Raw genomic sequence first — 24,736 nt, 5'->3', positions numbered from 1 at the left:
ACGCCTTATGTTTCACAATCTATTATTCTCAAATGACGTCCCAGTTTCCCCCGGGATGAATACAATATTTTGATTCCCTGATAAATCCTATCAACATGTATTTTCCTATAGAATCAATACCTTCGTCCAGGTTTATTTTGAAAGTAATGACCGGAAGTCCCCCTTTAAAGACACAGTAACTTGTCAGGGACTGGTTTGCGACCCACCCTTCTCCTCCACGCTCCGTCCATCAGCGTGTCCTGCAGATCAGCGCGGGCTATAAGCAGCTCCCTCTCCAAGCCGCGGACAGAGAGCGTGTCGCGCAGAGACATGGACACGAGAGCGCACTGATCAGAGGACTGAGCCGCGGACCGCCAGCATTCCTGTGACAGAGACAACTGATGCTCGGAACTAACATCAAACACATCTGACAGATTAGCTCTGATCCTCCCGTTGAAGGACCAGGGCCAGCAGCGTGCACTTTACCAGTGCGCCTTTTGGCACTCGTGACGCGAGGACAAATGCTGTTTGTGATCACTTGCTTTGATTTGCGTTATTGATTTTCTACAGAACAGGACAGGATTATAACTCCCGCTTGGATTTTAAAAGTCATCTATTTCATCAACACCAACTTTTCTGATCGTCTGGAGATGGCGCAAAGGGTAAATCCTATATTGATGCATTTTATTTTGTCAAATGTTTTTGAACATGGGCATCGTTTAATGTATAGTTTATGCACTCACTAATGACGTGCAGACATGATAGAGTGTGAGCAAAAAAAGCTCCTTAAGCAAGTGGTTATACTATAGCCATACTCATATTTTCATGTATTTTCATGAACCCAATTGCAATGCCTTTTGAATGAAAATACATGAAAATATGAGTATGGCTTATAGTATGAACCACTTGCTAAGGAGCTTTTTAAATAATATAATGATCCACGCTTTTACCGTTGTTATTGTTTTACCTCTTCGGTCACATGCCCTATAATGTCATCTCCAACTCTCACCCCAGTACGATGAGCTGGCTCACTACGGAGGCGCCATGGATGGAGTCGGGGTCCCGGCCTCCATGTACGGAGACCCGCACGCCCCTCGGCCGCTGCCCCAGGTCCACCACCTGAACCACGGGCCGCCCCCCCACCCGACCCAGCACTACGGAGCCCACGCGCCGCACAACATCATGCCCAGCAGCATGGGCAGCGCCGTGAACGACGCACTGAAGAGAGACAAGGACCAAATCTACGGGTATGGACACATTATTATTATTATTATTTATATTTTTATTATTATTATTATTATTTGTATTATTTATTGTTATTATTATTGTATGTGTTTATTTTTATTTAGAGGAACTTAACAATTGCACATGTTGGATTTATATAATTAAATAGGCACAGCGACTCATTTCAAATAACAGAAAGCCAAACATTCCGCGTCAACATTTTTGTTTTTCCCTTATTTTTTAATATTTAAGTAATATATTTTCTCATTAAAATGAATTGTCAAAATACTTTTCTTTCCTGTTATAATGATATCATTATTTTCACTGCATAAAACGAGACAAAATACCCAATAGTGGCATAAAAATATCTGAACAGGTTGTTTGCATTGGAAACAGATGAGATAATCTCCCATATCAGCGGTTTTGCATTTCTCCTCTTGAATTAAGAAGGAATACATACATATTTGTTTCAGTTTGCAAAGCAGTGTTCTATTGTTAAACCCAGCTTAATGTGAGCTGTTATCTGCGCAGCTTTGTTGTACAGTAGGCGATAGTTCAGGCCTAACAATGGCCTGCAGACTAAGGCCTGTGTTTCTGCCTGCAGACACCCTCTGTTCCCGCTGCTGGCTCTGGTGTTCGAGAAGTGCGCAGCTGGCCGACCTGCACGCCCCGAGAGCCGGGTGGTCGCGGGGGGGACGCTGTTGCTCCTCCGACTCCTTCAATGAAGACATAAGCTGTGTTTGCCAAACAGGTATAGGAGACGCCAATGCGCAAATACGCAAGAAACACCTCAAAATGATGTATTTACATATCATATTCCATTTACTTATATGGACTCTTCTTGCACTATTTATATTGTATTTCTATTTACTTGCACATCTCAAAACATTCTCTTGCCACTATTTATCTGTTTTATTTGTTTTATATCCTATGTTGCACTGTTGGAGGAGCCTGTGACTTGAGTTTGTCATTGCCAAATCTACACTGTAGCTAATGTGCAAATGACAATAAAGCCTTGAAAATGATGGCGAATCTAAAAAGTAAATCAGTATAAAAGACACCAACTGACGCATTTTATTTATTTATTTTCTTCAGATCCGCGCAGAGAAACCTTTATTCTCTTCGAATCCAGAGCTGGATAACTTGGTGAGCATTTCCTTTTCTTTCTTCTTTCTTTCAGTTTAATTCTCCTGTTTTCGTGTTGCTCTGGACTTCACAGACTGGCTCAAGGCAACCTCATCATATCTTAATTTGCCTACAGGTTTTAAAACCAAATCATATTTACATGATGCTGGTATTGCACACAATCATAAGTATTGTGGCACCCCAGGCACCTCTCTAATAGCATTTCTTATTGTGTTATCATCTCATTTTCTTCTGGAGTTTAACATTTTTTTCCCTTATTTTTTCAGATGATTCAAGCAATTCAAGTCTTACGGTTTCATCTCCTGGAATTAGAGAAGGTATACAGGCTATTAGCTAAGCTTTATAAATGCAAATAGTGCCATATTTAATCATATCATTGCATATAATATGTAATGATCCTGATGCTCAGACTGTGAGAATCTAAATGAAACACTGGACTTTGCAGGTGCATGAGCTCTGCGATAACTTCTGCCACCGGTACATCAGCTGTCTGAAAGGCAAGATGCCCATCGACCTGGTCATAGAGGACCGGGACGTCTGCAAGTCTGACTTTGACGACCTCTCCGGGTCCTCCACCAACCTCGCAGAACATGTGAGTCAACCTGCCTGCCCAGAATTCATAAAAAGTGTCAGCCTACATCACTGCGCTCTCTCTTAGCAGGTCTTGAGAAGCAGTAGCTGCAGGAGGATTATTTTTTTAGCATAGGGCCTTCTTCTGATCGTAAAGTGGTCCTTTCTAAAATGTTATCATGACTACTTGTGAGCAATTTGGGGATGCTTTGCCACATGGAATAATATTTGCCTTTTTAACTCCGCTTACATCACTTACTGGAAGGTTGAAATGCTCCAGGCCTCAAAGAAAGATTCAGATAAAACAAATTGTGAAAAGTCCCTGTTTTTGTGCAAGAAGACATTGCTTCATGTTAGGAGGTCATAAAGCAAAAGGCTTGAGACTCGCTGTAGACCAAAGCATTTCTCAACTATGGCATTTCCTTCTGCCTTTTTATTTGTGAAACTCCCTAACTGAAGCATCTATTTTTAGAATTAAATATTTACCCTTACACCAAAAGGTATTTTAACCTATTACAATATCTGATCATTCTAATGAAACAGGATGCACAGTTGTTGGGTTGGGTAAGGTCTTGGTGGCTTTAATGAAACCAAGCCTTGTTGTTCTTGTTTTACTGTTTGATGGCCTGTCAGTGCTGTGCAGAGCCTTAGCCGAAAATCTCAGCTCTGTTAAAAATAATCATAATATGGACAGTTGAGATTTATTTTTTTCACGATTATTTTGGGCCAGTTTAGCCTTAAGCTGGATTCAAACCTGTGTCCGTCACAGCAGGAACTGAGCCCCAGTACATGGGAACAGTACAGAAGTGGTTTAAATCATATTTAATGAGGTGTTGCAACTTTATTTATCTATTGATTTATAAGGTAGACACAATTGATGATGATGATGATGGTGATGATGATGTTGTTGATGATGATGATTGTTGTATATATAGCACAAAGTGCAGCTGCAAGTGCTGTGTTTGCTGTTGGGCTTCAGTCCCCTCTCAGCCAATAGGATTATTATAGCGACAGTGCGGGGGCTCTTTGTCAGGCGGCCCCCCCGCTGTGGGCTTTACACAGTCCTTCCTACTTTTGGCACCTGTGTACAAAGAAACAAATTCAGATGTTGAAGTGATTGAGAGTTACAGTGTAGCATCAGCAGTGTTGGACCCTAGGTTTATCGACACAATGCTATAGCTCAGACTGAACACTTCAAACTTTATATTTGAATGTTTCATGTCGGATAGCGGTTCTAGTATCATTCCCTTTTGATTTGAAGGGAAATTCCTCCATAGATGATAGACTGTAATCTGAGCTCTGGTTCTACAGTTTTTAATGGAGTAATGTGTTTTAGTTGATCTTATTTTTTTTTTTTTTTAAATATTCAGGATGGGGATAATAAGTGTCAAACTTGAAAAAAAAAAATCCAATATTTTCTGTAAAATGAATGTCAAGGCTACGTACAGATCTCTTGAAAATAGAATAAAAAACACTTTGGTTCAAGAGAATTATGAAACCTATAGCGCTATATTACGTGCCAGAAAAAAGGCTATAAAACCCTGGCTTAAAGGCTGTTTTAGTTGGATTTATTTTGAATAAAACAAGATACAAAATATAGTCTCGAGCTTTAGTGGAAGCGTCAGCATGGACTTTGGTTATTTCATCAACATACATTTTCTTTGTTCTTGAGAATGCATCAAGCAGCCACACACAGTGCACATGTTTTACGTGTGTGTGTGTGTGTGTGTGTGTGTGTGTGTGTGTGTGTGTGTGTGTGTGTGTGTGTGTGTGTGTGTGTGTGTGTGTGTGTGTGTGTGTGTGTGTGTGTGTGTGTGTGTGTGTGTGTGTGTGGCCACCAGTTGATCTGACAGGACACTCTCCTGCTGTATTGCCTTCCTCCTAACGGCTGTTGCATAATGGATGTGCCGCCGCTCTCCTCTGGGTACAAAGACATGCACATACATCTGTGTAACGTACATGCATGTTAACGTTAAGTGTACCACGATCTGTTAATCATTCACAAGGGCTAAAGCAGCGTGTTTGAGTTTACAGGTATGTTTGTGTGTAAAACCGACATTTGATCATACGTTTGATGGCCTGGCCAGGTTCTATCCATTGTCACTGTAAAGGCTCATTTGGCCTGAAAGACCTGATTGTTCACTTTTTTATCCCAGCAAAAAATCCCAATTGAAACATTTACTCTATTGAGTCTGCAAATGTCATTTCCTCAAATCAGAAGTCCAGCAGTAAGAATGTATTTGTGTAGGTTTCCAATTTTAAACAAGTAAGAAACTAATTGAGGGCGTAATTATTTTCTAGAAAATAACAGAATCATAAGAAACTGCACTGTGTACAAAGTTAGTTTATATTGTTGTTATAAAATAAATACACCTGACAGATGAAATGATTATTAATTCAACACTTGTTTGGCCTGTGTTTCAATATTTGAAAAATATACATTTCAACCACATTTACATTTCAAATATACATACATTACATTACAAATACATTTAAAATATACATACATTACATTACAAATACATTTAAAATATACATTTCAACCACATTTCAACACCTGATTACAAGAAATATGATTACATATTATGCAAGAATGATCTGTTGACAGAATCAAAGCAAGGACCTTAACCCTAACCCTAACTGGTCATTGCTTCAGACATTCAGACCAACTCCTATGGTCAACAGAAGCAGCCTAACACACTGGGATAGTCAACTTTGCATACAACTATACATCAGGAATATGTAACGACACAAACAGCCACAGGTCTTTTAGGTGAGGGCACAGAAAAACAACTCTCAACAGTAAACCCCAACCCTAACCCTTACTATCCATGGTCTTTAGTGCCATTCATTTAGAAAGCTTTAACCCTCAAAGTAACCCAAATGAAGTCATTATATTAACCTAAGAGTGATTCTAGCCAATAGTTTAGCTGGCAGATTAATAATGGTTTAATCCCACCCAGTTTGAGTCGTGATTTTGCTCAAAAAACATACCTCTAATCACAATATTTGCCATGTTTGGAAAAAAAGATAAAGCTTGTGTATACTATTATTAGTACATTTACTATTTTTAGTTTGCTGCTGTCTCTACAGAGAGTTTCCTGGATAACAAAGAGAGGACATTTGCCACTGTATAGTTAACACAAGCATAAATCTTTGGTAGAATTATCTTCATTTGTGAATGAATCGTATACACATTCAGATCCTGGCAGTACACTACTTTCCATTTCTGTTAATTGGATTTTAACAGATGGGGTGTTGAGAAATAAGACCTTCATTAGCTTGATAAACGTGGAAACACATGGCGCCTCTTTGAGTAGCTGTGTGTACTTAGGAGTTGTAATTATTGGGTGGCTGGGTAAGAAAAGAGGGGCCATCATTGAGAGGCCTCGTTCACACTGCGCCATTGTCCCCGCGCTTCTTGTTGTCATCTGCCGAGCTCTTCATCTGATCACCATCCGGCAAACAGCTGACGCAGAGAGGCTGAAGAGGCAGATCTGCTGTTTGGTTTGGGCTCAGGCTGTCTGAGTGGCCAGGCCCATCGGCACAATAAATACAGGGTCTGTCCCCGACTCAGGTCACAGAAACATCCAGACTCAGAAGGGTGCACATGCTGCAGGTTCACCACTCCATCCTCTACAGACTTGCTGATTCTCTTTCGGAAACTACATTTGAAGCTCATTTTGCAACAGAATGGTAATGTCTTATATTTTTGACAATTTCCTACACTGAACAAACTGAAACATTGACTTAACGTAACACATTTCACATAACTGTATTAGGTTAGTTGAAAGGAATAATATTAAGTTGAACTTACATTATTTGTATTTATACTTAATATTATTGCTTTCAACTAACCTAATACAGTTATGTGACATTTGTTGACATAATACATTTCATTGAAGTCAACATTTCTGTTTCTTCAGTCCATGTTAATCAAGCAGCTGTCTTTGTGTCTTTGGGAAACTGCATAATGGAACTCATACTGGACCCTAATGGACCTTCCTCATCTTTTTCCCCCTGTCCTCTCTTCTTCTCCCCTGTTTCCTTATCTCCTGTCCCCTGGTGTGCGGACCTCTTCCTGACCTCAGAACCCAGCGTCCTGGAGAGACATGGATGACGCCCACTCCACGCCCTCTGTGGGCACCCCGGGTCCGTCCAGCGGGGGACACGTCTCTCAGAGCGGGGACAACACCAGTGAACTCGGTAAGAGCCTCCTGCGTCCTCTTTCATATCAAAGCTTTGACTTTCCTGTGACCTCTCTCTGAGGCAGGGTGACTGGGGGGGATCCCTTTCAAGAAAGTTCATGCACTCATTTAACTTAATCACTTTATCTTGATTGCATTGATAGACACAGATAATCTGAAGCCAGGCAGGACTGCTCTTGCAGGGATTTAGTCTTACTGTAACCCTGGCATGCGTCAATCTGCAGCGGAAAAAAGTTGCTGATAAATGTCTTCCTGTTTGCTGAAAACTGCAGTTGCCTCAGGAAATTACTAAGCATTTTGTTTTTCAAAGGAAACTGTATATCTGTGAGCCATTTGATTATACATGTATGTCTTCTGTATGTACCAATAGGCTTTTGGCTGAGTGCTATCAAGATAACTTCTACCAATCAGGACAGAAAGGCATTTATATATTTGTATGCAAGGTTAGGAGTCCAAGCAACATTGTATCATATAGGAAAACATTTACATTGTAAATACCAATTCATTCGTAAAAACTGGTAAAAAAACGTAATTTTAGATTCATTGCTTGCAAATTTGACTACTTTTTACAGCAAGAAACGGAAAACAATGCACAAAAGATTCTCTACTCTCCCCTAAAGTGTAATCCTGGTGGTGTAATTCTTCTAAATTGTATCTACAGAACATTTATTCGGTCATGATTTGATTTATCACACCTCTTATTCTAAAACCTCTGCTACAGGCTTGATTAAGAAACAATCTCAGAACAAACGCACTGTTGGTTTTGTCTTTTTTAATGGGATTTGTTGACAGTAAGAAAATGATTTATACTTTGATGTAATAAAAACATCAACAGGTCTATTAATGTTGATTTTAACATGCAATTGTGACTCCAACTTTATGGTCTCAATTACAGGTCAGTTAGCGCTGATGAAGAGATCTTTTGAATTCACTCAGCTGTCTGCTGGTATTATCTGCCACTGTCCCTGGGATAGCATTCAGCCCGCTCCTTCTTGTGTCGCCCGGGTGTTCCTGCGCTTAATGTGATTTCTGATGTGCTAATTGGAGGCTATAAGGGTTTTATGGCTTGTTTTTGTTTTTCTCCCCTTTGGGCGCAGTAAAAATAGAATGGACTTTAAAGCAACTTTCCACCCTGTGCCCATCAGGCATCAAGGAGCAGAGCATTGCAGAGAACAATAGGAGGATGCTTTGCAAGACAAGAGAAACTCAGGATTAAGAGACATCAGAAAGGGATCTTTTGAAAATGATTCAACCTTCCCAACTCAATTCAAGTCACCCTCAGAATTTGACATGTTAGTTTTGGTAAATCTTAATCCAACCATTCAGTTTCCAGGATTTGTATGTTGAGGCGAGCCGAGAAAGGCCACAGGGTGAATAGCTTCTTTCCTTTAGGCTTCTTTTAAACAACAGAGGGGGAAAACCCAAGGTCCCTGCCCTTTTGACCTGCGGGAGAATGCATAGGGGATGGGAGTGCAGAATGCCCCCTGAAGGGATGTAAGGACAGAGTACTTTATGTATGAGGAACAAAGGGAGAGAAGAAGGCAGAATGATCAGAGCTGTGGTTGCTGCTCCAGGATCTGCTGCATGCTACCTGCTGCTTCTCCCCGGGCCTCTCTGCCTTGTTTCCAGTCTATTCTCATGCCGGGGAAGCACACACACACACACACCCTGAAAGGCCCAAAAAGGACAGCTAGAGGCGTGTCATGCTAATCTGATTTGGAGCAGGTAGATGGCCTCTATTGAGTTGTAAGATAGGGGTCGTATGGAGATCATCACATGTTTAGGGGAGTTTCATGCTTTGAAGAAATCTGACTGAAGCAGAGTAATTTATTAACTCCTGAGGAAGTTGGGTTTCGTGACAGTTGCTCCATGTTAGAATTAAATAAATAAAATGGAATACAATGTTTAAATATAATGAAATGTAAGATAGGAAGTTACAGTAACGCATTGACATTTTCAAGAAATTGCATTCATATTAGGGCTTAAACATTTGGAAAAACAAACTAATAGCGATTATTTTTGAGTGATGTTGCAATTGCGATACTATTTAGTAAGTAGTTACTATCATAGTTTTATATTAAATGATTACGGTTTGATCTTTAATAACATATGTACCAAACAAAAATAGATGCCAGGATATCTCTGCAGCTCCACAGTACTTTATTCAAAAAGGCTATTTAAACACTAAGCCTTTTGACAAATGCTTACTGTGAATGGAATATTGCACTATTCCATATTGCTATTTCGATCAAATATGATTCATTGTGCAGCCCTAATTCATATGGCACCAAACTGCAATAAAAAAAATCTGATCCAATTGAATTGCCAGTGCAGGAAATAGTGTGCCCTTGTGTAAATTCGAAGAAGTTGGATGGTCGTCATGCTTCACGTGGGCCATCACAAACAACAGGGTGACATCATGATCATGATGTCCTCAAAATACTTCATCCAAAATCATTATTAAAGTTACAAATGTAATGTCACTCCAACAGAGCACAGGAAGTAATGGTTGAGTTTGTTCTAGTGGCATGTTAGTAATGCTACCATGGTCTGATGCAACCTTTTAAAAGCCACTGTCATTAGGGAACACTTCAGTGGTGGTGATGTGGCTCCCAGCCCGGCTAACCACAAGTAGAGGATCCACGATGTGTTGCTGGTGGTTTGGGCTGAGGCTCCTCTGAAGCTCACAGGTTTTGGTTGTTGCCTTGTAAGCTGTGTGATATGCAGAGAGGGCTCTCTTTGATAGCTCAACCCCCAGGGTGACGGCTGTTGACCACAGCAAAAGGGGGCTGAGCTCTTCAAGGAATGTGTGGAAGGGGGGAGAACAGGGGGGGGCTGGAGATGTCCATCACAAAGACCCAAATGAAACAAAAGGCAGTGGGAGTGACTCGGAAATATCCTGCACACATTCGCGTTGAGAAGTGAGATGTGAGGAACAGGATGTGTTGCATCTTTTTGTCACATCCAGAGCCCGCGGTCAGGGGCAGGAATGTGGGGAGGTGGAGGTGCTGACATGCCGATGACATCACAGCTCCACTGACACCGCGGGCTAATGTGCCTTTAGCATCTGTCATGCTGTGGATGTCAGAAATGTTTCAAAAGGGAGCGAAGAGAAAGGGATGCTGGGTGTAAAGGGAAAGACATGTGCACATTGCTGTGAATGCTCACACAGAAAACAAGTCATTATTTACTTAAAAACAAAGGATAAATAGCTGTATTTGATGTACTTAAAGTCTGGTGTCTGGTGTTTGGTGGGCTTGTTTGGTCTTCACCATTATTTTAGGGTATCTTTTTAGTACATTTGTAGCGATATGTATTGTTTTAACCCCAATGCATTGGATGTGGATGGAATTTCATTTGTGCAGGGTTAGGGTTAGGGTTTTCAATGCTGTCAACATCACATACGTACTTCTGTTCAACTACAGATTCAAGTAATGTTTCTATTTTAACCAATCCTTTTCAACCAAATTATGAATGTTTTGTTACATAAAAAAACTAAACAGGGAGTCAGTTTTTTTCCAAAGAATCAGATTCATGACCTGTCGTCCGCTGTACAATTCTTGTGTATGCCCAAATTAGATTTTCCCATATATTTATATAAATCCTTGTCCTTATGAACCTTGCCCAATAATGCCCTTAAATGTGATAAATCTCTAAATGACAAATGCAAATAGATTCAATCAATCAATGTTTATTTATATAGCCCAATATCACAAATGTTACATTTGTCTCAGTGGACTTCACAGTTTGTATTGGATTTATAAATCAAGGTATTTGATGATGCCAGCATGCAAACTGCTTGCTTTAAAGAGTTGCATCTTCCCATCAGCTGCTTCTTATCGTCATGTTTCTCAAACAGAGGATTCCTCCTGTCTTGGAACCCTTCCAGACTGCTCCATTCAGAGCTGTGTATCATGTCTAATAAGGGGAGGAGCCCCGAGGTGTCACTGATGATGGATCAGGCCCCGCTGAGCTCATTAGACAGGCTGCGCTGGCTTTGCATCACTGATGCAGCGGAGAGCCGCAATCAGTTCGGCTAGCCGCTCCGCACTCCATCTTACGGACGCTTCATCCACCAATACCTCAGCCAGCAGCAACAGAGCACAGAGTGAAGAGGAGACGAGAGAGGAAATACAACCGTTTCAAATGTCAAGAGTATGCAACACATTTATCCCGACATGTGCATTCATACATTTTCATTTTCTTGAAAATTTGAAAAAGAAACATCAATTGAAGACACATATAGTATGTAATAAATAACTTACTAAAAGATAAAAAAATATATATTATAGTCTCGTTATGTATCAGAATGAGAATACTTTATTAATCCTGGGAGAAGTTGGTTTTCGTGACAGTTGTTCCATTTTGGAATACATTTTTTTTTTTTTATATTTATTATACAATTCATCATAAAAAGTATTTATGTAAAATAAGAACTTAAATGAGAATACAAATAAGAATTTAAATAAGAATATAAGAATTTAAATAAGAATAGCATGCACTAAACATACAATAAAACAAAGATATTTATAGTATTGCACTACAACAGGTATATTACAATATTTACAGCAGTGTATTGGTATCAATAAATGCTAAATTGCACAGTTTAAAAGGGTTTAGCTTGCTGATGGTGAAGTAAGACCTGTACATACATCATAATCAGCCCTTTGGCAAAGATCTTATATAGCTCAGAAAGCCACAATGTTTAATTGAGTAAGAGATTCTTTATCGAAATGAAGCATTCTTCGTCAAATGTAGCAAAATGAAGACATCAATTTCTGTAGTGTTTATAATATCAAATGGCAAAAAAAGGAAACAAATATTAACACTGAGATGGAATGGTCTAGACTAGAATAGAGGTATATAGCAGAGGCTGGAAGAGTAGGAAGACTCTTCATATCTTGAGGTGCTGTTTTTGTGTGTGTGTTTTCTTCATAGCCCCGGGGCAATACTCCAGCCATCCCTGCGGAAATGCCCTCCATCTACGCCCCCCCCCCCCTTCACCTACTGTGCAGACACTGGCAGGCATGGTGGAGTGGGAGGTGGGGGTGGGGGGGTTTCGAGAGAGAAGAGGGGGGCAGGGGGGAAGGGGGGGGGGGCATGGGACACTTGCACGGGTGTATGACTTTGAGACTGCACCGTCACACACTGGTTAGATTGGCCGAGTTGCCGGGGAACAGTCAGTAGCGATTAGTGTAGCGGAGGATCTGCCCTGCGGCTCTCCCCTCTCTGGAGCAGAAGAAAGAGGGATGAAGAGAGGAGAGGAGGTGGACCAGGGTGGGGTGTCGAGGGTGGGGGTTGGAGGGGAGGACAGCGTGCCTTCCTCAGATATAATTAGGCTGAGCAAGTTCTGTTTCATCTTCTCTTTCTTTCTTTCTTTCTTTCCATCCTTTACTTTTTATGATCCTTTGTGTAACCACATGAACTTTATCTTGATGTGCTCAAGATGAAAAAAGACTATACTAGTAGGCCTATAGTTCAATTTAGAATGCAAGTGGTCTTTTACTCTTGAACTAGAGATGCTAGCTAGAATCATGCTAGATGCTAACTGATTATCTCATGAATTTTATGAAAAAGGTTTTGAAAGTATTGATATGTCAATCACGTTTGACATAGTGTTCAAACTAATATCTACATTTTAAAGTCGCTATCTTTGTGAGTTGCAATGTCTATTGGTATTTTTCTCTACATTGATCTAGCTAGGTCAATGTTAATGCTAGCTAGCATTGATCTAAGAAGTCAACAGTGAAGTGTTTAAGAAGTTGACATCCCTATTGTTGATCTCTAACTTACCTAAGGGAACATTTGCCCAGAAAGACTAGTTTAATCCACAGGCTGTAGAAGAGGTGGAGGACAGAACACACGAGTGGACAGAGGAACTGTAAACCCTGTACCCTGTCCGGGACTTCAAGCTGGTTACCATCGGTCAAAACTCCCACAACCCCCAGAGCCCACGACCCTAGAACACATCCTTTTTAATGTCAATATTCATTAGCTGAAATATTTATGCATGAATATGGCTCATATAGGCGCGTTTGATTGATGCATCTCCAAAAACAAAAAGACATGCTAGGGCAAATCTTAAGAAAAGTAGGGTTCCTGTCCCGCCTCGGGGGAGGAGTCTCTCAGATGCATTATTCACATGCCCTCCAGGCAAGCTTTCAAGGCTTCTCTGCCTCGAGGGCAAGAAAAAATAACCACCACTGTTAAAAGTAAATCATCTCGGCTGATGCACAATTAATGGTGGAGAGGGAGCGGGAGCGGAGTGCCCGTTGTGTTGCGAGAGCGAGAGAGTTAGCTTGCAGGGGCGGAAACCTGAGTTTAAAGGAAGCCTCTTGCCTCGATCTGGCTGAAATCAAACAGGGATGCTGCTAATGGCAGGATCCGAAGCCCGGCATGAAATCCAAAACTGATGTTGTCAGTCTGGGGTCGGGGCGGGGGGGGGCAATACACACATGGGAACCCACCCCCCACTCTATTCTGCCTTAGTAACTCAAACGAACGCCTTGTTTCTGATATCAAATAGCACAAGGTTTGATGCTTTTGTCTTAGTATTTCATCTCAGGCTTTGTTTGTCCTTCCTTTTACATATAAGCTAATGATTATTCTTGTTTCAAACAAAGGCCACGTCAAAATATCAGTACATAGCACTGAGTCAGACTGCACTTTGAACGTTCATTATTTCATGTCAGACGCACAGCTCCCGCAGTCATTACCTCATGTCAAACGCGTGGCTCAGATTGAGTTAATAGCTCAGGGTTTTATTGAGCTCCCACACTACAAACTCCTCTTCATTATCCGATGGCCGGGGAGTCAAGAAGAGGTGAGAGGAAGAATCTTGTGCCGCCGTGCAATCTTCCTCTGCCCTTTTAGGAGGATGAAGGCGACAGGGCCAAATGAAAGCTTCCTCGTAATGTGACTCCTCTTCTCTCTGATCACAGGAGACGCCCTCGACAACAGCCTGGCATCTCCGGGCACGGGAGACGAGGATGACCAGGACAAGAAGCGGCAGAAGAAACGAGGCATCTTCCCCAAAGTAGCCACAAATATAATGAGAGCGTGGCTCTTCCAGCACCTTACGGTAAGGGAATGTACCCCAGTCCCTTGTGTAAATCACTCTCCTATACAAGCTACATCGAGCTATCGCCTCATAGAAATGAAACCGGTCCACGGTTTGTACAGAAATCAACATCAGAAGCCTTTCATTCAGTAGATGAGGGGAGCAAGACGCAAAGAGGGGAGCGTTACCTTTTATCCAAAGTCCAAAAGATACAACCGTCACGGCCCCATCAGTGTTCTATCTGTCCCGCTTTTAGATGTGTTATAACCCCTCAGTTGTTTAGTTGGTAAAAGGCCCATACACGTCCTGTACTCGGAGTAATCCTTTCCTTTCCAAAGCCCACCTTTAGATTTTCCAGATGAAAAAGGGGGATAATTGAATTATCCCCTCTCTGTTCCCCATTCCCTTTCAGGCCTAATTTGTTAAGCACAAGTGTTTGCCATGGCAGGATGTGTCTATGAAAAGTGTGCAAGGGGACTTTGGCCCCTGAAAGGCCCATTGCAACACCCAAGCGATCAAGCATTCATCAGTCGTTGAGGGTGTGAAAAGAGCGGGATTATGTTTTGTCAGACGTTGCACTGTGAGGCCCGCAGTTGGACGGCCGTTGGGGGGGTGTTTCTGTCCACCTTTAGCCGTAGCCTCCTGCCTTTGTTGTCCATTCTGAAGACCCTTAAAAGATCCCCTTCGGAGGAAGCTATAGAGAAAGCAGCTGTGAAAGGTTTCGATTCATTATATTATTCATTACCGGCCCATTAGCCTGGTCGTAACTGTTGGTTTCCATGCAACCCTGCATTTATCCACATTAAAGGATTGATGCCAAAGAGTTTGGGGAGCAAACCTGGGATCCACTCGAGGTCACAAGTGTGGTATCAAAGTCAGCTGAAACGTCATTGTTTTCTCAGTTCAGATAAAAGATTGAATTGGTTGTTTTTCTGTAACAGTCATGCATCTAGAACATGGAAAAAATATCAGATTTGTTTTGGATGACCCTCAGTTGATTAAACACGATAAAATATGTTTTGTTACTGGTTTTACCATCAAATGTCAGACTAGGTCTCTGGCGGCATCTTGAGAAGAAATGTGGCCACATTTTGATTGTAGTATGTATTATTTTCCTAGCAGCATTATGCGCTCATGAGGTTTCAGGTTTGACACCTGTGAGTGTGTGTGTGTGTGTGTGTGTGGTCAGTTGAAGGTAACACAATCAATTGACAACAACCACGTTTTTTTAAGGACAAACACCTGACCAGTTGTGTTCATCAACGACAGCTGGAAGACAGTGTTTTATATTGAACATGTGCTGCCATTTAAACAGACCCTGTTTTTATTGTGTATAAATATGAATCATCCATCCTTATACATCAGAGATCTGTGTGTGGCTCGAGACGGATACAGAATGACCAGAAACGTCTGCATTTGCAGCTGTTGTGCTTACTGACATGTCATTAACATGCGACAGGATGAGATCAATGAGCGTCCAGTGTGTTAAGGAGTTGGTGTAGGACTAAGAACGACTGTAGCTTTCATTATCTTCTTGCTTTTTGACTTTTACAAGGCTCAGAATATACAGTATGTTTGATGTTCAATGATAAACTAGCAACATATGAAAGAATTACAAACTCATTATTAAAGACTGAAGATCTACAGCTCAGTTTTAGGAAGGTAATAGTGTGTCTTTAAATATTTTAGGAAATTTCTTTTTCCGTTGTTTGGACCTCTGACTTGAGGGAGGAGTTTCAAGTAATCTGTCTCCTGACTGTCAGCTGCTGAGCTTGGGGCCATTTTTTTATTTGCTCCAGAATACACTCTCATCCCATTATGCGTGTGTTTATATCTAACATTAGTGTGTAAGCACATTTGTGTGTCTATTGTTGCACCTTTTCCTGCTTTTGTTATATGCATTTGTGTGCTTTGGTGTGTATGAATGCGCGATAATGAGTGTCTGCATATGCAAGTGTATTGATATATATGCATGTCTGTGTGTGTTGTGTGTGTGTGTGTGTGTGTGCACTTAGCCTGAAAGGCGGTTTAAAAATGAAGTGCTTGGAAGCTCATCCTTCACCGATGACCACAGGAGGCGGCTGCTGGCCTGACAGCAGCAGAATGGGGACTGGCCCACGACCCTACTCCCAGTACAGGGATCACCTCTGTCTACCATCTGCCGCCCTCCTCCCACTGCCTACACACACACACACACACACACACACACACACACACACACACACACACACACACACACACACACACACACACACACACACACACACACACACACACACACACACACACACACACACACACACACACACTCCCACATAGAGCCAGAAGCCATGGGATCAGGGCCGGAGGACAGGGACATGAAGCAGGGCGGGGAGGGGTTGGAGGGTGACAGGGGGCCTAACCTTATCGGGGCCCCGAACAAAAGCCACCATTGTGCCTCTTTATATCCCACCCGATCGTTTGTCAAGCAATGTCAAATAATGTCAAATACTGTCACACAATGGCACGCGCTTTTTGCATGAAGTGTTCGGGGGGCCAAACCGTGCCCAGCGTCTGTTTCTCCAGAGCCAAATTGTGAACTTCAGGAGTACCTGTGCACGAAACAGACTGGTATAGAATAATACCGTTCTTCCTGAGTGGGAGTATTCACACCTGGATGAATGCAAGCCGCATCCGTATTGGTTGATGGAGACGTTTGTTGATTTTCAATTATTAAAAGTTCTATATTTGTGTCCCCCACAGCACCCGTACCCCTCAGAGGAACAGAAAAAGCAGCTAGCACAAGACACAGGCCTCACCATCCTTCAAGTGAACAACTGGTAAGTCCATATACAACTTGAGATGATATTTCTTTGCCGCTCTAATCCTTTGTCAAAATCTACCGAAGAGTTTGCTTTTTAAGTCTATCAGCTCTTTTACAGTACTAAAGGCAACCACTGGCTTCAGTAAAGACTCTCCAAAACCGATCCCAGCATGCACCCTGCCTCCTGTCTGTTGGTGACTGTATCGATGGCATAACATTGGCAAAGCAGTTAGCCTCATCACAGCCTAAGGCTATAGGGCTTAACCCAAAATCAATACATTTTTTAGGGGAGCACTTTCTCCTAATGCCCCAGGTTATGTCAATAGGAATGAAGTCGATTATTACTCATATCCCTGGAGACACACAGTGGGGTCTAGTTCTTCAAATGCTGCCCAATAAAATGTACAGTTTTTGTAAACGCCAGATATTCTTTTTACAATAAGACCAATATCCGACAAAGCAGGGTGTGCCAAAAAGAACAAAAGGGACTGTTCAATTATTTGATGTGATCGAATGTGACACTTATTTTGAATGTCTTATTTTCAGAAATATTAGATGGTTCAGCTGATCTTTACTGATGATCTGATTCCTTCAACAAAAGCTGTACATAGAGAGTTTAAGACTGTAATATGGGTACTATTATATCTCAGAGTTTACTTACGTTGGGCCCCTAGTAAATTAAACTTGTAATTATCACCAAAAATATATTCTTTCTTATGACATATTAGCAAAGTTAATTGGTGGGATACTGTAAAGACCCGGAACCCTTAAGTTAACAGTATTTAATCATGTGCAAATGTAGGTATGCTGACTATAACTCGTTTTTGGTTTTTTGATTTCCACCTGAGACTCTTTCACCTGTTCAGCATAGTTTCCACCTGAGACTCTTTCACCTGTTCAGCATAGTTATACTGTTTCTCTTTTCACAGGTTTATCAACGCAAGGAGGAGAATAGTCCAACCTATGATCGACCAGTCCAACAGAACAGGTAAAGATGCAGTCCATCAAGTGTTGTCAAAATGTGTATTTATGTACAACTGAGTTGTCTTAATGATATAATGTTAAATCCACTGCAGCTACAGAGTGGCTACTAGAGTTCAATATAGAATGATACAAGAGATAATTATAATAATATGAACTTTGGAGTATGGATAGTATGAAGGAGGCGGTACAGAAAGTGGAGGAGGCTTTGCTCACTCTAACAGTCTTGCTTCTCCTCTCACAGTGAGTCAGGGTAACGCCTACAGTCCAGATGGCCAGCCAATGGCAGGCTTTGTTCTTGATGGGCAGCAGCACATGGGTCTCAGACCTGGAGGTAAGCAATCGCTCATACATGTATCAAACTGTCAAAGGCAAAATCTATTATCTTCTGCTTATGGTCGGCCTGGTTACAAACTATAATGAATAAATGCATTAGAACCAATGATAAAGGTAGTATACTTTTATAGCTGAATAATGGCCTCAACAGAGTTCTGAGTAGTCCGTCATCTTGTTGCTTTTGTTTCAACTCCTCATTCCAGGGCCGATAGGTGGCATGGGTATGAACATGGGCATGGATGGACAGTGGCACTACATGTAAATCCACTCCACTGAGGCACGCCTGAAAAACAGGGTGAAGTGAGTACTCCATCTCTGGCTTCATTTGTAGCAAAAGGACCAATTTCACTATCACTCACTTGTCCACTGATTGCATTCATATTGCATTCATACTTTGACTCCAATGCAACCACTAATGGATTCATTATCTCCCCACTAGAATAAAGTGGTAGAGGAATGAGTCCTAAAACCCGGAGAAAGATCTAGCCTTTTAGCACTTCCTGCTCCCTCGTCTTGAAGTCAACTGTGTTTTGGACGTGTTTTTGGTTAGACTCCTGAAATAAGTTCTAGGGTTAAGATTTTTTTCTACAACATCAGTAAATACCCCACTGGTAAATGTATGAGCTTTTATGTGTCATAAAAACAGCTGTTGCTAATTAAGTAAATAAGACAACTACACGTCATCACGCCGAACATTAGCCACCATTAGTTTGTTTATGGCCAAACATTAGCTTCTAACTTCTGGGGATTGCATTTACGCTTTGAAAAAGATATAAATATTGTTAATAAGTGGAGATTATCTGGCTTTTCAGCAATATCCTGAAATCTAATGGAAAATTGCCATTGCTTTTTGTTGAGGGGGCCTTGCGATGCTAAATGCTTGATGGGCCTACACAAATATGTCCTTACTGCACCATATTAAGTCCTGACTAGCAAATCGAAGAATAATTAAGATTATTATACCTGGCCTATAAACAGATTTTGTATCAAAGTGGGGGGAACTATCTTTAAAGATAGAAAAACCCTGTGTGGGGAAACACATTCCTCTTCATCACTCACACCACTTCATTTTCTCTCCATCACTCTATCTTCTTCTTCCTCCATTTTATTTCCTCCATCTCTTCTCCCCTGGCAATCTGATTAAGAATCGGGGTACTTTTCCTCCTCCACCCCCTCTTCCTCCAGCCACTATCAGCTCCTCACCTCTGCTGACAGTTCTCAAATCAAGACGTATCGCCTGCCGGAGGCACCCGAGCACAGAGAATTTTATTTAACACCCACTCTCCACTGCTCAATGAGCCACGCTGTAATGACACTTACCTTGATTAATAGAGCTCTTTATATGTAAATAGGGGCTGCTTTTGCTTCATTCTTTTTTTCACTGGGGCCAATTTTCGCCAACACAGCCCCCTGTCCCCTGTCTGATCATTCCCCCAGCTTTGCTAATGAAGTTCAAAGAGCAGATTGTGACGCTTCATCTAGAAAAAAAAAGAGAAAAAAAAAAGATCTGCATAGAGACATCAGGCTGAATAAATGCTGCCTATATATTTTGGAGAGTATTTAATCTAATTATTTCTCATTGAATGATCATTGAGTTACAGTAATAGCTCAGTAGAGCCGGATGTTTTTGCTCCCCCTAATTTGATCTGTGGCGAGAGCGTATGCTGACTGCGGCAGTAAATCTCCCCAGGACTGCAGGAAGCCGTGTTTGGAGTAATATGAGGGTTTTCCATGCACGATAAAGCCCGAGCCATAACATTTAACCATTATGGAATACATGACTGGAGCTGCACTATTTTACTCTCCTCTCTGCTGCACATCGCACAATACAGCTGACTCCACCATATGCTTTTCATCTGCTGCTCATCTCAAGTGTATGTCTTTTAGAGAGAATAGCTGGAAAAGCACATTTCAAAAGCAATATGATAGAGGAGGAATGGGGCACAGATGTTTGTATTATATTAATATTAAGAAAAAAATGGATTGTCAGACAAAATGTAACCAAGAATGTACATCATCATTTTGAAGAGAATGTAGAATGCAATGGTTTTCAAAAAAGTAAATGTATATGGTAATCAAATCCTTTAAGTATCTTATAATGGCATTGGTTGTATTCTTTCATAATTTATAGATATATTTGTTATGTACATATACATGCATTGTAACATCCCCTATAGAACTCACATTTATATTAACCCTCCTATTGTCTTCGTTTCCCCCCCCTTACTTTGGTGTCCTGTTTTAACTGCTATTACATTAACACAAAAACCATTAATCATCACCACATTTCATTTAACACCCTTTCAAACTGTACATATTGTATCAGACTACTGGTATACATGAAAAACTGCAGTAAATATACAAAGAACAGACACTGAACATGTATTGCGTGTGCCAGGGGTGATCCATGTGGGGGGATGGGCACATAAGAGTGGGAAATGTGTCAAATTGTTCTGTGTGTGTGTGTGTGTGTGTGTGTGTGTGTGTGTGTGTGTGTGTGTGTGTGTGTGTGTGTGTGTGTGTGTGTGTGTGTGTGTGTGTGTGTGTGTGTGTGTGTGTGTGTGTGTGTGTGTGTGTGTGTGTGTTTTTGTGTGTGTTTTATCTGATCCGGATGGTTACTAATTCCTTTTCTTTATGGAGGGAACACCATGGGTGTTACAAAGTTGACTAAATCATCCAAAATTCAATGAAAGTGGTGATCAGCAATTGTATATGTTCAAATGTCTACTGTGAAGGATATCATAAAGCCTTAATGCAATCGAATGTAAAACAAAAAAGTTATGATTGATGAAAGTAGTAAATCGGTCAGATTTGACCCGAAGACAACAGGAGGGTTAAGCAAACAATTTGACCCTGATGATCACAGTTCACATCTTAATTATCTAGAGACAAAAGATGTATTGTTGCTTACCTCAGAACTGCTGTTCTGTGTGTATTGTGAGCAGCACTATTCAAGAGGAAGATACTGTAGATGTTTAATATAGCTTTGTGATTTAAGAGAGATGAAAGTAAAACCCATGTTCTTGTGTATGGATGACTGAACAGTCTCAGTTTTAATGATATGGCTTTACAAAACCCTGAAATACTCTGGAATATGCACAATTTAAATATGTAAATGTTTTTATTATTTATTTTATTGTAATAAGTGTGTCTCCAAAGCACGGAATAAAATGCAACATGCAATAGGTTCAGGTGAAAATAAAAATGCAGCTTTTACATTAACCTTGAAAAAATATATAATAATAATAACTCTTTGTTTAAACTGGGTATAAACCGGAATCTTCTTTATTACAAAAATACTATTGTGTCATTCATAATTGCCACCATTGTCAAACACATTATTTATGTGTTTGACAATGGTGGCAATTATGAATGACACAATATTATTTGTTATGTTTAACAAAAGAGTGGATTTTGGATTGTTGGGAAAGACCAAAGATCCACTAATTATTACTATACAATATAATATTTTTATCTGGCCATTTTATTTGATTTCTTTATTTATATATCTATATGTATTTGTTCTTACTTTACCTCATTATCTTTACAATTATTTTCATTATTTTCAATATATTTGTAATTACTTCATAATAAAATGAAGGATCTGTCTCAAAAACAAATTTTCCTCTGGATAAATAAAGTATTCTGATTGTTTTGGAAATATTAGTTATTTATTAAATGTAGGGTTTTTCTGTTTGTACCGTGCTAACCTCCCCCCTCTGTCCGGTTTCAGGCCTCCATGGTGGGCTCAGGGATCTTCTTCCGCCGGGCTGTGGAGCTCAGTACCGGAGCTGCCTCTGCACGTCAACCCCACCTGACCTACACCTCCCCCCACCTCCACCTTAACCTGCACCGTGCTTGTGCAGAGGATCACCATGGAAACGCCAAACCTGCGCACGAGGCCGCCCACAAACTTTGACTTTCCCCCTGAACTGGGGGGCTTTTACGGGACAAGAGAAAGGACTTCAGTGAAGCAGTGTGACACATCTCCATTCCCTTTTAAATTATTTATTTATTTTTCTACAACGGCGGACCACGGGGACTTTTCTTTCTCTTTTTCCTATTTTTTAGGTAAAGCTTTACCCCTAAATAGCCTACCCCCTTCCAAATAAACATTGTACATAGAAACACACCTCTCCTTTAAAGGACAAAACACAAAAAACACTGTGAATATCTTTTTTTTAAATATGAGTATTCGGTGAGAGTTTTAATTGTTGTGCTGTATAGTTGTGTGTTTATTTGGCTGTTTCCATCCATGTTTGCGCTTGTGATCACTAGTGAGCTTTCACCAATGACATGTTGTTTTTTATTCTAACATCAATTAAGATTTTTAAAGGAAACCATCTCTGTTTCCGTGCACTGCATCTCTTTCTTCTGATTCATTCTCCTTGTGTTCTTATACATTTAAAAAGACTTTCTGAGGAAACATGGAATTTCCTTTTTCTTTTAATAGTTTTTAGCACCAAAACACAGAAGAAGTCTGCACTAAAAACCAAAATAAAGACTCAATTGAGGAAGACAAAACACGGCGTGATTTAATGGCGGGAGCAGATCGGTCTGATTGTTTTCGTTTGGTTATTTTCCTGAGGTCTCACTTTAAAAAAAACCCGGAGGAGAAAGGTCAGCGTAGGCGTCGGAGAAAACGGTTTAAAGCGGCATTAGTTGTGCTGCAGGTCACGTTCTCCGGTTCGATATGAGACGGGATTGCGATTGTCTCGCGTTATTCGATTGATGGTGACAGGGATGATGGATGGCCTGGCTCCAGAGTTCAGGAAAAATCAGAGCGGGCAGCTTTCACTGACTGTTGTTGCTTATTCAGCCTGGATGAGGGAATCCGTGTCAGGAGAAAAAGGGTTCAGAGAGATGAAAAAAAACAAAAAACGGTGCTTTAAGTCTTTGTTCCATAGAAATTAAAACATTTTCGTTTTCAAGAAACACTGCTGATTTTTTCCAAGTATTTTCTAAGCTCAGAATGAACACAGAAACTCCGGAGAATGAATAAATAAAGGCACCGGGGCCTCATTTATCACTGTCAGCCGGTAACGATCCTCCGGGCTGCATGATGAAGAGAGCCGGGCCAGAGGAGGCTGTCTGGGCGGGATGAGGCCTAAATGTCCCTGGATGCGTATTAATAAATATTCATTTTAATCGACAAAAAATCGATCAAACCCATCATAGCTTTAAACCTTCATATCCGGAGATGTACTGCTTTACAAGCTGTCTAAATACATTTTAAAAAAGGGAGAAGAAATATGTAATATTATTGTCATTATTATAATTATTGTTATTATTATTATTATTATTATTATTATTATTATTATTATTATTATTATTATTATTATTATTATTATTACTACTACTATTATTGTGATTATTATACTGGTTATTGTATTTTGATTAATTAAAAAAGTGATTTTTACAGGAGATGACAATTTGTCCAATTAAAGGCCACTTCCTGCCGCCAGGTGCTGTCACACTGCCATCCCATAAACAGCCTCTGAGCCACATTCACCTTTTAAATCGTTTCATTGAGCACATAATGACTTGCTGCCTTAAATAGTGATTGCTTAAAGCATGATGTTTAGCCTCGGATGAGTCTTAGCTGCCGGCCTGGATGAGTACCGGGCCTTTTCCGAGGCTGTTTATATTCCATTTGGCCCTTTAAATGGTGCAACATAAAATGAGTAATACATTTAAAACGAGTATTCTCCTTGGGTGTAAAAAACAGAAACAGATGGCTGAATGCAATCGAAAACACAACTACTTTAGTTTCAACAAATATAACACTGCTGGTTCTTTTTTCTGCTCAGTGCTGTTTCAAAGGCGTTCATAATTAGATTGTAAAAAACAGCAATAGTCTGCAGTTTTCTCACAATTTACCCCTTTCTATATTTTCAGCAGATAAATACTCCAAATTACATGTGTTAAGGTGCCAAACGGACATGTATTTGGATCATCTTCTGTGCAACACAGAGGTCAATTCATTTCATTTCATTTCAAACCTTTATTTAACCAGATTGGTCCCTTGAGATCATAGATCTCTTTTTCAAGGGAGACCTGCAATATTGTGGAATATATTGTGGCTCGTATATGGAAGAGCAGAATAAAGACAAATGCAGAGTGGAATGGGTTTCTCTGCATCTCTCTCGCATATGAGCAGGCCTAATTCACTCAGCGCTGCCGACTGAGCTGAAGATAAATGCGTTCTGAAGGCTGCCGGAAACGAGCGCCTCTCCGCTTGAAATATGGGTCAAAGCTCCCGCAGAAGCTGCATCACATGATGCACAAACTCTGCTTCATGCACACAATCCCTCCCAACAACAGCAGCGCATCCACGCTATTGGAGAGTGTCATTATAATGTTTCTGCTGCACTTTTTGGCATTTGAAATATCATATTCCCAAAAAGTTCAACAGGAATATCATAGAAA

General features: G+C 40.7%; 1 protein-coding gene across 1 annotated transcript; it reads left to right on the top strand.

Annotated features, from left to right (window-relative positions):
* The first annotated feature begins 575 nt into the window (after nt 1-575).
* meis2b (Meis homeobox 2b) lies at nt 576-22,784 on the top strand. Its single transcript, XM_034150410.1, is given in 16 exon segments — nt 576-641; nt 994-1,226; nt 1,808-1,859; nt 1,862-1,903; nt 1,906-1,935; nt 1,937-1,954; nt 2,299-2,349; nt 2,616-2,666; nt 2,795-2,941; nt 7,011-7,125; nt 14,069-14,208; nt 16,930-17,006; nt 17,920-17,978; nt 18,216-18,305; nt 18,511-18,607; nt 22,041-22,784. Coding segments are annotated over 15 exon segments (1,176 nt in total). The 5' UTR covers nt 576-629; the 3' UTR covers nt 18,570-18,607; nt 22,041-22,784.
* The last annotated feature ends 1,952 nt before the right edge of the window (nt 22,785-24,736 follow it).

The sequence above is a fragment of the Trematomus bernacchii genome, unplaced genomic scaffold, assembly GCF_902827165.1.
Source record: "Trematomus bernacchii unplaced genomic scaffold, fTreBer1.1, whole genome shotgun sequence".
Taxonomy (NCBI): domain Eukaryota; kingdom Metazoa; phylum Chordata; class Actinopteri; order Perciformes; family Nototheniidae; genus Trematomus; species Trematomus bernacchii.
Note: the sequence above shows the minus strand (reverse complement) of the source record. Positions and strands in the feature narration are given on the sequence as shown.